This window comes from Rhinichthys klamathensis, unplaced genomic scaffold (assembly GCF_029890125.1).
Source record: "Rhinichthys klamathensis goyatoka isolate OS25496 unplaced genomic scaffold, OSU_Roscu_1.1 h1tg000111l_1, whole genome shotgun sequence".
NCBI lineage: Eukaryota > Metazoa > Chordata > Actinopteri > Cypriniformes > Leuciscidae > Rhinichthys > Rhinichthys klamathensis.
The window spans coordinates 9,859,702-9,875,226 of NW_026606649.1; the positions used below are offsets into that span (position 1 = coordinate 9,859,702).

Genomic DNA, 15,525 nt, shown 5'->3' on the forward strand with positions numbered 1-15,525 from the left:
CAAAGTGAGATATTTCAAGCCTTTATGTGTTATAAATTTGATGATTATGGCTTACAGCTATGTTGAATTACTGAAATAAATGAACTTTTGCACAATATTCTAATACATAAAAAACAGTTAATTTCTCGCTTCACCTTCTGTACAGGTTTTATGAGTTTAACATATCAAAATATCATCATAGTTCAAAATATCTTGGTCACAAATTAATTTTTTATTTAATATTTTGTGTTAATACATCAAGTTAATACATCACATGGGTCTAAAATGACCCATCTATGCAAGTGTGATAACTTTTTGTTAAAATAACCAATGTCACAGTTGTTCATAGCAACACATTCACTATACTACTTAAAATCAATAGTATATTCCTGCACAATCGGAGGCTGCAGCTTTAGGACCCCGGTTACAGGACCCTAGTTTTTTAGTTTGTGCATACATAGTTCGAAAGACATTTAATCTCAGGAGTATTTTTATAAAATGTGTTTTTTTTTATTCAAAATGTATCAGAGGCATTTTGAAAAAATTTAATTTACACAAAACAAATAAAAAATGTATATCAATCCTTAAACAACTGAAAAAGTTGAGTGAGTCTTAGTTTCTTGAATTATACTGTATATTGTTAAACCTCCTTAAGTTTAACTAATTTGCTCATTATCAGGTAAAATAACGATGGAATCAGCATATGCAGTCACTAAATGATATGGCCAGATATCAGAAGGCAAAACTCGAGAATGATTCAAGCATGAATTTATTTATATATACACATGTATTTATTTATATTATATGAAAGAACAAAATTATTTGTGCTAGAACAAAAGCACCAAAAAGATCCCCTTTTCCACCAGTTGCTGCAAGAATGGCTTCAACTCTGAGAGAGAGAGAGAGAGAGAGAGAGAGAGAGAGAGAGAGAGAGAGAGAGAGAGAGAGAGAGAGAGAGAGAGAGAGAGAGAGAGAGAGAGAGAGAGAGAGAGAGAGAGAGAGAGAGAGAGAGAGAGAGAGAGAGAGAGAGATATTTCAGTTGAACATGTTAAACAAATGTCTATTTCTGATTTAACACTTAACACTTATGAAATGTTGGAGTTGTAGAGAGAGAAAGTCAAATAGAATATTCATGTTACTGACGTCTAATTCCAAACTCCAAATGTGTAAATGTAAGAGCAACACCTATTAATTGAATGGTCTCCCTTCTTTCCTCAATTGTTTGTCAATTTGTCGGTTAAAATCTTCCACTTCACTGAAATAGTTTTCAGAGAACAGTCACTGTTGTGTTAACAGAAATATCAGTAACAAAAGGGTGCACTGGGCATTGTGCAAAAATAATTAATAATCTACTCTGACCTGCAATGGATGAATAGAAAATGAGAATTTCTCTTTAGTCATAAAACTGCAGCAGGGACATTCGAACCACCCATCCAGGCAGAATTGATCTGCATCAGGCTTGAACTGAAAATGTGTGGGATGCTGTAAAACATGACAATGACAATAATTATGTGATCTTTCCATTAATCTAGAATAGATAGATAATTTGGCACATACACAGAGTTATCAAGTAAGATGTAGTGAAATGATTCGGTTGCTCAACCAAGTTACTTTGAAGTGATAAGTTAGGGTTGTAAGTGATAAGTGATCAGACCAAAACGTTTTAACCTAGCTATCGTTAAGTTGTTAATTCCAATTCAGACAAACCTTTGGCCCGACAGTTAACAGTACGCTAACTTGATTAGGATACAAACCAAAGTTTATTTTTACTTACCGACATGGCAAACAATCACTTGCTTTCAAAATTGTAGTACTCCTGAAAAGAAGTATAATATAGTTAGGAAAGTCTGCTGATGTGATGGCTGGCTTGCTGTCACTGTATTTACTATGAATCAATAATAAAACTTATTCATATTACAACAGTTTATCATCACATTACATTATCTAAACATGTATAACTTCTTTGCATTTAAGCAATGACAGAACAACTTCAAACTTTTTCAATATGGAGTATTTACAACTGACAGAGTGACAATCAAATCTCATATTCTTTACAAGCAGAATAAGATTTACAGGATGTAACGTCACACATAAGCACTGAAATAATATATTTTTCATATTTACCCTTAATCCAAATAACAACATGACATTGGTGATATAATAATGCAGTTAGTTGGTATAGTATAATAGTAATAGTATACAAAACAAAATTCTCAGTTGAGAATCTAACGTAGTTACTGATACGAAATTCACTCAGCCAAATGTAACACACAACTCAGTTGAGACATTACAGGGGAGTTAAATGACCAAATATGTAAGTTGAAGATAAATCATAGCTCTAAAACAACATCATCAAACCTTATTGATTCGAATTACATCGATATTTTGACAATGCTAGTCAAGTGATTAGCCGCACCGCACTGACCTCATTACAAACTATTATTAAAGTGATAAGAGCTGCTTTCAACAGGTAACATCTCATTCTCATACAACTCATCCGTATTATGTTGAACAGTGTTTACTAAAATACTAAAACCGCAAGTGTGTTTTGTGCATTTTGTTTCGCAGTTACCTTCGTCTTCTAGACTTCTCTTCTCGATGCTTCTTCCTGTTTTTAAATGTTAATGAGAATGCGTCCAATTTGGGCATGGGCGTGGTGGCTTCTGACGTCACACTTGGATGTGGTTGGGTTGGATGTCCACCGCAGGATGCAGCGAGAGGCTACTCGTTTTTTGTGGTGCTCGGTCTGAACCACTTTCAACAAATGTATTATGTTAAATTAAAACGTGACGTTTCATTTCACCATGCCCTGTCCTGGTGCCCACGGGGGTTTGATTGACAGGCGACCTGGCCAATCATAACGCCGAATACGCAATTTTGTCAGACAACAAAGCTGTCAGTAGATTAACGTCGGTGGACTTGAACTTGAAAACGGTATGGTTTAAATTATTTAAATTACAATATTTGAAAGTTGAGACTTTGTTTCATATCAACAGTAAGCTGCTCTGAACTCTCTCTCGTAGTCAATTGTGTAACGTTAGTCTTTGCCCCGCGATGTATTTTTCAGTGCGTGAGTGAGAACATGATGTGCGTGACTCGTGAGAGCCGCCTGGCTTGTCACACAGTAACTAAAAAAGGCGGGTCTTTGCGAACGGTGACTATAATATTAATGATAATGATTCCGTGATAATGCATGGAATATTCGGCAAAGCGCTACTAAATAACAGGGCTAATTTGTGGGGGGCGTTGCGTGGTAAGGCTTTGGCAATCAGTATCTGCTCCACAGCCAATCAAGGGACCCCTCCTTGTTCGGGCCCCGGGGCTTTAGCCCCGCCTAGCCCCGCCTAGCCCTATTGTTAATGCGGCCGTGAGGATAGTGGATCTTGTTCTTGACACAACGGACCTGACTTTGAATTTGCATGATTCCATTCTTCTCCCCTTTCCATCGTATACCAGCTAAGTGGCATTTATCTTAAATAATGAAGAAAATTTTCAAAAGGTGGAAATAAAGTGCTCAAAGCCAAGTTTAACAAGTATTATGGGTGAATTGAAATTGAATGTGGTGTCCTTGCGTTGGTTGGGTTTGCTGATATATCGACCGACATGTGCAGCTCCCTTCCTGGACCTTTGAGGATACATATACTGATCAGCAGGTTAAGAGTAGGGGTGGGCTTTAGGGATAGGAACAAGGAAGTACCCAATAATAATCCATTTATGATTTTAATAAATATACATTTAATATGTTGTTATGGTTGTATAATGTTTTATATTACAATACACTAAGCATCTAACACTACTTACACTTAGTTCAAATGGCATCTTACTATGTACATAGCAAAAAAAAAAAAAAAAAAAAAATTCTTTGCACTAATTAAAGGTCCCATTCTTCATGTTTTTTTTAAAGCTTTGATTGTGTTTACAGTGTGCAATATAACATGTGTTCATGTTTCGCGTGTAAAAAAACACAGTATTTTTCACACAATTTACTTATCTGTATACCGCTGTTTTCACTGTCCAAAAAACGGCCTGATGACTTCCTTGTTCTATAAAGTCCCTCCTTCAGAAACACGTAACGAGTTCTGATTGTGCCAGCGGTTCCTGTGTTGTGATTCGACAGCAGCTTATCGCACGTTGCCTGGAAAGGTCACGCCTCTTACCATAAATTGGAGATGCATGCGCAGCTGAAGTGCTTCTTCTCCATGGGAGCGCAACAAGACCACGCCCCTTTTTTTGTGTATTCCTGTGGGCGGAGATTAGTCAAAAAGCTATTCTAGTTACGTCATTAAAAAAGGAAGTAGAGGGATGTAGTCCAAACCGGCCGTTCGCTGTAGGCTTTGAAAGGGGACTTCTGTTAAATAAAATATCTCGCTAGGCATTGAACTTTGAGCTTTATAATTTTACAGGTATTATTTATGCTCTAACAGCAACATTACACACTAACTAAAGTTTGAAAAATGGAATCGCGAAGAACGGGACCTTTAATCATAGGCCTAATAGTATCTGCCTAAATTTTAGTTACAGGATATCTCCCATCCCCGATACACAGGCAGTCAGGTGTCATCCATGTGCATTATTCTGACTTCAAAAAGGGATAAGAAGTGGGGTGCCAGCATAATTATAATCAACCCTATTTACTTTTTTAATACACATTGCTGGTGTTATTTTGCATTGTACATAAATCACTGCACCTTAAAATTGCTTTATAATCTTTTATCAAAATGAAATAGCTTTCTCCTGCTCTGAAATGACTTTCCTTTTCGGCCGTCTTTATTAATCCCTCTTACTTTTCAACCCCTCCCCTCCGACCACCTGGCTTCATTCTGGTTTGTAACAACCATTTCTCATGATCCAATCCAATCAAAAATTGATAGAATGAAGTCTTTCCCTACATTTTTTCGCATTGAAAATACTATTTCACCAAGAAATGAGTCACATGGTTTCATGTTAAATGTTTCATTTAGAGCATCCGCATTTGGAATACATAAAAAGCCAAATTCCACACATGTTCTCTATCCAACCATCACTAACAGTCAAAACTAACAATTTTCCAAAATTTCACACATCGTTTAGTGTTATCTGAATCACCATTTGTTTACTGGTTTTTGATTCGCTAATTTACTCTGTGTCATGTGTCAGAGCTGAAGATTCCACAGCACTAACAAAAACTGACGAATCTGCCGTACCATATTAGTGCTCCGTGAATGAATAGAGTAGGTTGTTTGGGAGAGAACTGTGAGACCTTATATATATTCACTGAAACTTCTCGCAATTACCTTTGGTCTTCCCTGAGGAGGGGGATTGCCATCAGCAGGCAACCCAGGTAGGGATTTAAAAGTCTTCAAGACATATCACATATACAAATACTTTTAATAGAGTGTAAATCAAGAAATTATTGGTGTGAGATACTAAGTCCCTATTGCCTGCACACATATAATGGATCCTGTTATTTGTTTTCTTTGGTAGAATATGGCTTTTATCTAGCATATTCATTTTAGAGAAAGAATAATTTTCTGAAATAAGATCTGATGACTTGTTTTGCATACTCCAGGAACCCATGTTTAATATTACTGTGAGTGACAGGTCTTTAAATGCATGAAAGTGATGAAAGTTGGGTAAAGATCAAAATTAAAGGGAGTTGGTATATGATTAAATCCTTTAAAATACTGCTGTACATATTACTGCTAATCTGATATTCAGCTAAACCTACGCTTTGTTTAAAAACCTATTGAGCTGTCTCCGCTGGCAGCACTTCAAGCATTATAAGTGCATGAAGATTATTGAATGTAGGCAGCATAATTATACCTCTTCCTAAGATACCTTATTTTGGCAAGATTCTAAGGCAGCTGCTCATGCATTCCCAGAATGCTTATGGTGCGTTTCCCAAAACAGCATCGCAGATCAAACCAAAGAAAATGTGAGGTATGAACTGAAACATCTTGTTTCTGCTAACAGGTGCTGTAAGGGCAGAACACAACTTTAGTCTACAGCGCAAATAAAACTATTTAATTTGTTAAATATTTAAGTACTACTTCAGTAATTTATTTTTTTGTTTAATCCTCTGTTGACCTGTTATGATTAAATGTACAATACAAATACTGTATTTGAGATCTACTTGAGTGTAAAAATATTTTACAGGAAATGTGTTTTGTGTTGCAAAAAACAATAATTCATAATCATGAAGTAAGTTTTATAATTATGAATTTTACCTTTTCAATCATTTAACCACACTTTGAATATCACGTATTGTGTAATTCAATTCAAATTTATTTCCATAGCGCTTTTCACAATTTTGAATGGTTGCAAAGCAGCTTTACATAGAAGTAGTTACAAAAGTAACTAAAGAAAAATAAAGAAAACAACATAGTCAGTTTGAAATGGTGAAAGAAATTTACATACTTGATCAGAAGTTTTATTATATAGGCCTATATATATAATATTATATTAATATATATATTAATATATATATAATTATTTTATAATGTTTCCTTGGGGTGCCATTATAATGTTAGTATGATTTTTACATTTTTTAGAAAAGGCATTTTTTTACTAGCCTGATTTTATCCTCTGATTTGAACGCTCTTTGAAGGGGCGTGTCTGCTGTGAGACTTCAGTGTAAACGCCCACTGCTGTGATTGGCTGACATCTTTGCATATGAAATAGCTAGTATTACATGTGGAACTCTCTCTCTCGAAATCTTTTACTACATTTTTACTATTACAGCAATCGAGATTAACAAATCGTGAAAAGTGTTTACATCTATTCCCATCACACGAAAGGTTGCAGTAATGAGCATTGAGCAGATGACAGACAGTCTGTTGATCGCGTAAATACAGCGATCTCATCATTGCAACGCAATTTCTGCACTCTTACGAATGCTTTCACCAAATAACAATGCAAACACAATGTAAATAAAGTAAGAGCTTTGTTGTGCAGTGTAACAGCATGATTGATTTCATAACGAGTTTTAGCAACTGTCCAGATTGACAGCTTGGGCGATTGGAAATAGCCTGACTACGTCAGACTTTGTACTTCCGCTCAATTTCAGTTCGCTTCTGTACTCAATCTGAGATAGCGACCATAGACAGTAAAAGAAATGCACACAGCGACCCCATAGATTTCAACGGAGAAAGTTGAAGCCCATTAGAAGCACTCACTTCCTGATAGCCAAGCATACTGCGCAGGCTCAAACTGAGCTTGACGACGTATATGTGACGTGAGCAACCGTTCTGACCTTCTAGTAGCTGTGCCGAGACAAATCTGAATTGAAATCTAAAACAAATCTGTTGTTGAAATAGTTTGTCCCGTTGCTTTTATGAACTCTCTATCTATGGGCTTCTCCCTTGACTTTATGCCTCCATGTCCACCCGATTGCCTCATAGACAGTAAAAGATTGCCTATGAGCTTCTCCTTCTGTCTATACGGTAATTTCTCTACTGTACGACAGAGAGTCCCGTGGTTATGACACAATCGTTAGCCTATTTTTACAAAAACGGCTTCTACAGGGCCATAACGTAAGATACAAAGTAATGGAGCCTTTTATCCATTGTCCTGTTTCTTAAGCCCCGTTGCCCCCGGTACCGGGGGCGTCCGTTTTTAACAGGTTAAGAAATAAGTAATGGACAAATGTAGTCTTTGGACGCCTCAGATGTAAAGTTATTCGCTGTCAAAGTGACGCCAAAATGAATGGGAGTCAATGGAATGCTAACAACAGGTGATTGTCAGCTACAATGGCGGCTCCCAAGCGAAGCTTCAGTTTCCGGAGGATGGATTACCCCCTTGATAGTGTCACGGGTGACAAAATCGCTCGGCAAGCGGAACCCCCTTGAGAGTCCTAAGTTTCCCAGGGGAAGGTATTGTGTGCAACACGCCCCACTCCCGTGATGTAAACATGCCCGCACTGATTAGCGCTAATGCATTGCAGGTGTGAGAGAGAGAGAAGCGGCGCTCACACAGGCTTCCTGTTACGCAAGCCAGGATAAAAAGGGACCATTCAGAGAGTGTTGTGGTTGATGTTCAGTGGGGTCGTTGATGTTCAGTGGGTTTGAAGTGCTCAGTGAGTTGGAAGTGTTGAAGAGCCTAAAGGGTTGACTTTGAGCAGTGTTGGATACAAGCTTCCTCAGGAAAACCGTTGTGGTGTGGAGATCGCCCATTTGAGTTTGCTGGATGAGAGTGACCGTTCGTGGGAAGTCTGCTGGACTGAGCTATCGTCTGGATTGGTGCTGTGGAAGGAGAGAGAAGAGATAAGTGAACTGATTTCATCTTATGAGCGTTCAAATTGCTGGAAGAGGATGCAGTAAATGTGGATCTGATTGTCGGAAGAGCTATGTGTTTCAGAGTGTGTTGAGGAGGAATTGAGAGAGAAATCCCTCGTGGAGCGAGCGCAACAAACGGAGTGGGGCCTCTGACCAGCCTTAATGTGTGAGTGAATTGCAGTGCTTTTGCCTTATTGATACACATTGATTTGTGGCTGTGGAATTGAAGTGAACACAAGTGTGCTGTGCCTTTGCTGCGAAGTGGCCCTAGCCCCATTTACACGTTTGTGGAAAGTTACTATATCTGCTCCCCATTGGAAGTCCAGTGTGATACAGCTGCACTGAAGAGGGTACTCTGTACTGTGAAGGTCCTTAATTGTTATTTACTGTTTTGAGCCCAGAAGCCTACTGCATCACTGGTAACGTACCCTTTTTAACCCATTGTCTCCTTACTGTGCACTGAAGAGAGTACATTGTACTGTGAAGATTTTTACCCGTTCTACTTACTGTTTGAGCCCAGAAGCCTACAGCATCACTGGTAACGTACCATTTTTAATTCATTGTCTTCCTGCTGTGTACCGAAGAGAGTACGTTGTACTGCGAAGATCCTTACCTGCTCTACTTACTGTTGAGTCCAGAAGTACACTGCATCATTTGGGAAGCAATCTTTTAATTCACTGTCTCCTTACTGCAAGCTGAAGAGAGTACTGTGTACTGTGAGGAGCCTTACCTGTTCTACTTACTGTCCGAGTCCAGAGGTATACAGCATCACTGGTAAAGTACCCTGTTTAATCCATTGTCTTCCTGCTGCACATTGAAGAGAGTATTTTGTATTGTGAAGATCCTCACCTGTTCTACTTACCGTTTGAGTCCAGAAGGACGCAGCATCATGGGCGAAGCAAACCTTTAACTCACTGTCTTCCTCCTGTGGACCGAAGAGTACCGTGCGCTGTGAAGAGTCCTTACCTGCTATACTTATTGCCCGAGTTCGGAAGTCGGCAGCACTGCTGGGAAAAAGTAAGCTTTCAAACCATTGTTCCATTACGGTGTGCCGATGAGAGTTCTCGGTACTGTGAATATCCTTACCTGTTCTACTTACTGTTTGAGTCCAGAAGCATGCAGCATCGCTGGTGAAGCCGTCTAGTGATTCGCTGGCTCGCCCCCTGTGAACGGAGTCCCCAAATTGCCGCCCAGGGGACACCGTGACAGTTGCAACACGCCCGCCCGTGACAGAAGGATATCTAGAGGACAGTGAAGGCTATCCAATTGATGCCCCTTGTTTTATCGTTCAATAAAGATTGTTCCTCCTTTGAAACTTACCTGTGTCTCCGTAGTCCTCTGTTGTGTGCCTGTGGTGTCGGCTCCCCACGGTGGTGACTCAGTAAGAGAGGGGGGGCGGTTGGTCATCCGAGCATTCCTCCCCTCGACCTGTGTGACAATAGCGACCTATCTCTCAGTTTTCCTCCGGCCTGAAAACAGCCGGCCAATCAACGAACAGAGGGCGGGCTGAGAGCTGTGATGTAGACGCTAAAGCGCAGAGTTTAAGATTGTATTTTAGGTTAGGGAAATCGAAAATGACCGCGGATATGGAGATACGGGATGCAATTCGCTCTGTTGTGGAGAATATTCCCGGCATTTGCAAACGGAAGCCCGGACAAGAAATGTGTTTGTTAAACATTTTGAATGGAGGTGATGTTTAAGTTGGAGAGAGAGGGGATTGCGTTATGTGATTGGCTTACGGGTAACCAATGATTTTATACTTTAGACAAGCCCCCCCGAAGAAAACACTTTTCAATTTTCCCATTCCAGACTCTGTCTACGAAGCAAAGCGGAGTAACAGAGTTTGGTATTACCAGGCTAGATTGTAAAGGGGGTGTTCTTTGATCGCTTTCTGTATATAATTTAATCACAATCATATTTTAGTCATATTTTCATCCCACTAAGAGAAATTGCATAAACAGTATTGAACGATTTTGAGAGAAATATAATCTATCTGATCTTAAATTACACATCAGAAATCACTGATCACAGATAAGGCATTAGAATAAACATGGTTACTTACATATGTGGCGTTGCTGGCAGATCCCTATCGTAAAAGTGTGTTTGCAAAGCCTGTGCCAAAATTGCGACTGATTTACCAAATAATCCACAGTGAAATGCACCGAATACAAACAATTAAATATTGCACTGCTGAGACATTTACATTGTTGGAAATCCCCCCCACTCGGAAGGTTATGGTATTGATCCTGTGTCGATCTTTACTCGTTCTCATGTCACATTCACTAACGCTCCAGTGGGCGGCGCCAAAGACGCAGCCAATGTAGACGTCGTAGACGTTGATATTCTTCTGGAAAGGCGGCCTTTCGCTGCCCTGTGACGTTATAAGTTCCCACTTTTCAGATCCTGTCGTTTTCTAGCTTTGGTTTCAATAAAAGCTGTTTTTGGAATAACAAGGAAGTTTTAGTATAACACCTCTTAACTGTCAAAAGATCAAGGAACATTTGAATTCATGACCCCTTTAATGGCCCGTTGTAGCCTGACTTCGTCATACTCATATTCTAGTCAGAATGTGAGTCTGATACTGCTCCATAGGGCTTTGATTATGAGGCGTGTCTTAAAAGGAACCCCGACTATTAAGGTCCTGTCCACACAGACACGGGTATTTTTATAACCGTGACTTTTTTTACGCGGTTCGGCTGTTCGTCCACACGAAAACGCACTGAAACCGAACATTTTTGAAAACCCCTGCCAGGGTGAGGATTTTCAGAAACGCCGGTTACAGTGTTGTCGTGTAGACAGTGAAACTGGGGTTTTTGCCTTGCGACGTCAGAGTGTGCGCCGTTATCCGCTGTGTTTGACGTCAGATTTGCGCTTCTGATTGGCCAACGTGGCTTTACGGTTAAGGTTTACATCGCCGCCTGCTGGCGTGGCATGCTCTTGACCGCGCTTGATAGCGTGTTTTTGCGTTTTCATGTAGACGGAGACCGAGCATGTGTGGACGGGATTTTTTTTAAACGCTGTAGGAAAAACTCAGGTTATAAAAATACCCGTGTCCGTGTGGACAAGGCCTAAGACACAAAGGCCTCAATATGCTACAACTGCTCTCTCCTACAAAAATATATAGTTAGAAATGCATAAAATATTTTCGTTATTTAAAAAATCCTCACGGTGTTTACAGAATTTGAACTACTAAGGCAGCCATTTTTTTGCGCGCGCAATGCATTCTGGGTCGATTACGCATATTGGTTGTGTCGGTTGTGTTCAGAACAGAGAGAGGTGAGCTAATGGCGCTAAGTTTAACTGTAGCTACATCCTAAAAGTCAATATAATGCCACATTGTGCAGCGTTTGGTTGTAATTTCCAGTCCAAAGGCAACAGGGGGAGTGATGTAAGCCTCCACTCCTTTCCAAAGGAGAAGAAAATAAGAAAAGAGTGGGAAGTTGCTTGCGGACGAGTACAACTCCCTGAAGACCCACGGCTGTGTTCCCGTCACGTCAGCCCTGATGCGTTTGAGGCATTTAGTCGGCTAAAAGAGCTCACAGGTGCAGCTAGTTACAAGCGAAGACTAAAACCAAATGCCTTGCCTTCAATTTTCCCCCACAAGAAGCATAAGCGTCCGCGCATAGCGAGTGAAAGCCGCGCTAACAAACGACAAAGGCAAGTGACTGGACACTCTACTGCTAGGATGTAAACAACCCGCTCCTGCAGTTGCAGTCGTGGAAGACGAATCATCGGACACTACGCCGATCATGGAGGTAACCGACAATCCACCAGATGCTGTTAATGAATCCACTGTAACGTTAGGCCTACAGTGTTCTCCAAGTATGGCTGATGCAGCAACGCAGACGGATGTTAACCAGTCGGATGCAGCGGTACAGTGGCCAGCTGATGTGGACTACCCAGTAAAAAAGGACCATAGTTACACAGGTAAACATGAAATTGAGATTGGCAAACGTGTACAGGAGGATGACGCTGATAACTCCCAGGATCTGTTCCTCTCAGATGATGAACTTGGCGAACAGAGTCAACCACAGTACAGTCACTTTGATCCGGAATACATTGTAAGTTCATCTGAGTTTTCTCAAAACACCCAGGAATCACAAGCTTCAACCAACAGCCATAAAGAAATGAGGCTTTTTCTAGTTTTTGAGGAACAGTTAAACCAATTACTTTAGCGTTGTTTAAAGTGTGGCTCCCTGATTGTCCAGGAAGAAGTGAAAGAGAAGCTAAAGAATGAAGGATCACAGTTGACACTTGAGATCACATGTGCTAACAGCTGTAGTTACATATGGCAGTCTCAACCTACTCTGAGTGGGACCAAAGGAACAGGAAACCTGCTTTTAACAGAATCATTTTTCGTCAGTGGCATCCATTTTGCTAAATTTGAGCGTTTCTGTAGTAACATGAACCTCAAAACAATAAGTGAAGACACATACACATCACTGAGGAAGAAGTTTGTGTTTCCTGTCATTCAAAAAACGTAGATTAAAAAGCAGAGTACAGTGTTAACTACAATGAAATCACAAGAAGAAGTTGTGGAGATGGCCGGTGTGACTCTCCGGGGCACTCAGCCAAATACTGTACATACACTTTTTTAGACGCACAAAGTCAAAAGGTTGTGGACTTCAAGGTAATTAGCTGCACCCAAGTTTTGAGCTCTAATACCATGGAAATCAAAGGTTTTAAAGAAGCTCTCAAAACCATAGAAGAAAATGGAGTGAAGGTCTCAGCCATCTCCACTGACAGACATCCACAAATCGTCAAAGAAATGAGGGTCAGTAATCCAGAAAAACACCATGAATTTGACCCTTGGCATGTGGCAAAAGGAGTGTCCAAAAAACTGGCAACTGAAGCTAAGAGAAGGGAATGTGAAGGCCTGGGACAGTGGATTCCATCCATTGTAAATCATTTGTGGTGGAGTGCACAAACCTGTGAGGGTAATGCCGAAGTGTTGAAAGAGAAGTGGATATCTGTAATACACCATGTTACCAACCGACACGACTGGCCAGGGAACAGGCACTATCACCAATGTTCTCATGAGCCCCTTGATGAGACGAGCCAGAGAAGCAAGCTTTGGTTAAAGCCAGGATCTGAAGCCCATAACGCACTTGTGAAGGTTGTGAAACACAAGCGGCTTTTGAAAGACCTGGATCATCTGACAAAGTGCATCCACACAACAAAACTAGAGGTATGATCAAATACAGGCATATTTAACCCTTGTGCATCAATTAAAAAAAGTTACACATAGCTACATAGAGGACAAAAAATGTCCACGTCAAAAAACTGTCATAACATTTTTTGTCTTGGGAGCACAGACTTAAGTTTGGTATAATTTTAAAGAAGACCCATGGCAGATTATTGCTGAAATTATTTATTTGCTTTATTTGATTATTATATATTAAATATTCCATTCATTATGATGTGGCAGGGTGTGACTCACATATTTTAATATTTCAAATTCAAATTTGTTTCAGGTGTATCACTCCATGTACCTGAAATACCTCCCAAAGAGAACACATTTTGGATATTATGTGATGATCCATGCCTCCATGCTTGCTGCTCTGGATCATAACAACAATGTGAACAGGGAACAGGTGTGTGAACTGTAATCAATCCTATCCCTTGCAAGCACTATGTGACACTGGTTATTGCACATCAAACTGTTCCTAACACCTTATCTATTTTCCATATTTCTGTTTTTGAACAGGCATTTTTTCAAGATGGGGAGAGTGTTGGTGAACCCAAGTTCAAAATCTCATGGAGCAAAGTCCACAAGACATTCCGAGCAAGACCAGTGCCTGTTGAAAAGGACTATAGCTACATGACAGCTATGATTGCAGATGTTCTCTCCTCTGTGTTAGATTCAAAACAGGTCATGGACATGAGAGTTAATCCAACACATGTCATGGCTCCACAAGAGAGACTATCCAGATCACAGATCATTTGTCAAACACAGCAGTTTCCACGTTTCAAGTAGCTGCATCATTACAAACACATGACGTAGACACCAGCATAGTTCAAATGCACAGTATCTTTAATGTTTAATTCTAGTCAAGCACACGTAGTACTTCAAACATATATTTGATATTGGAGTACATGCAACATTTTTTTTTTAAACATTAACATTTAGTATGGTATCCTATTTTGTCGCATAGCTTGTTTTCTTGACAAAATGCCTTCAAATGTCAACTATTCAGCTATAGGTTATTAAAATCCCTCCATGCCTCATCTACTTCTGCATGATCAATGTCTTCATATTCAAACCCTGTATAGATTCCACTTGGTTCAGAGTAGACGTTTCTTATTTTGTTAACTGCACATGATGGAATGACTCTGCGGACTCTTCTCCCTAGCCAGCCATGCATCCACCATGTAAACTGATCATATGAGGCATATCTGTAAGACCTAAAAGGCAGAATTTTTAAAACAATTATACTATTATGTTATGAAAAAATGATTTAAGCTGTTTGTCTTAACCAATAAAACAGCTGAAGCCTTCACTGGAAGCGCACAGTCCAGTTAACTTTTTTCCCACTATTTGTAGGCTACAGTGTAGGTAGGCTACCACTGCTTGGTGAAAATAAATAAAAATTATTTATACCGATAGTACGATCGTCTGCTCTATACTTAGCCTACCCAGGACAGCTGCTGACAAAAAGTGGAGCTCTTTACAGCAAGCGCTCTCGTTCTCACTTGGCATTGGCAAGCAGTTGCCGCACAGACACCATCCGTTTTGCCCTACTCTTGCTTCCTCAACTCTCTGATAATCTTGAGTGGGCCTATCGTCTTCCGCGTTATTCTCCTGATTTAAGCAACGGTGCGCTCGGGTTCAAACTGAAAAGGCTGAACGGCAGACGTGTTCATCTCGCTACCTGTCAAAACGTAGCTGGTACGTTGGAAAACGAATAAACGAAGCTGCTACAGCGGCTAGGCTACAACCAGGCAACAACCTATACACGTCACTACCCAGAATGCATTGAGACGTAAATAAATATGGCGGCCTACGAGTGAACGGATTTTCGGCTTTTTTTTATAAAAACAAAAACATTTGGAGTGTTTTTGTATCACCTTTTTTTAGCTGACACCCACGTTAATCTTATAAGGCCAACATGCTGCACTAATCGGGGTACCCTTTAACCGAACCAAGAAAAAACAACAACTCTGCACTCAATTGGATAGACCTATAACCAATCAGAGCAAAGCAGTAAGTGTTTTTTTTTTATGAGCTACGCAAGTTGTCAACAGAACTCAACTGCACACACACTGGAAGAAGTAGTAAAATAATGAGTGTTGC

At 40.0% G+C, this 15,525-nt stretch overlaps 2 protein-coding genes across 2 annotated transcripts in view; both read left to right on the forward strand.

Annotated features, from left to right (window-relative positions):
* Nucleotides 1-15,525, forward strand: part of htr1fb (5-hydroxytryptamine (serotonin) receptor 1Fb) — a 36,353-nt gene that overhangs the window by 15,214 nt on the left and 5,614 nt on the right. The gene's annotated exons all lie outside the window — the stretch shown is intronic.
* On the forward strand, nt 11,332-14,463 carry LOC130087893 (uncharacterized). Its single transcript, XM_056254424.1, has 3 exons — nt 11,332-13,419; nt 13,706-13,825; nt 13,939-14,463. Exons 1-3 carry the CDS (start codon nt 12,898-12,900, stop codon nt 14,206-14,208), a joined length of 912 nt encoding a protein of 303 aa, XP_056110399.1. The 5' UTR covers nt 11,332-12,897; the 3' UTR covers nt 14,209-14,463.

Coding starts and splice junctions, on each gene's coding strand:
- LOC130087893 (XM_056254424.1), top strand. CDS start 12,898: ATGGAAATCAAAGGTTTTAAAGAAGCTCTCAAAACCATAGAAGAAAAT. Junction 13,420..13,705: donor TCCACACAACAAAACTAGAG/GTATGATCAAAT, acceptor AATTTGTTTCAG/GTGTATCACTCCATGTACCT. Junction 13,826..13,938: donor ACAATGTGAACAGGGAACAG/GTGTGTGAACTG, acceptor GTTTTTGAACAG/GCATTTTTTCAAGATGGGGA.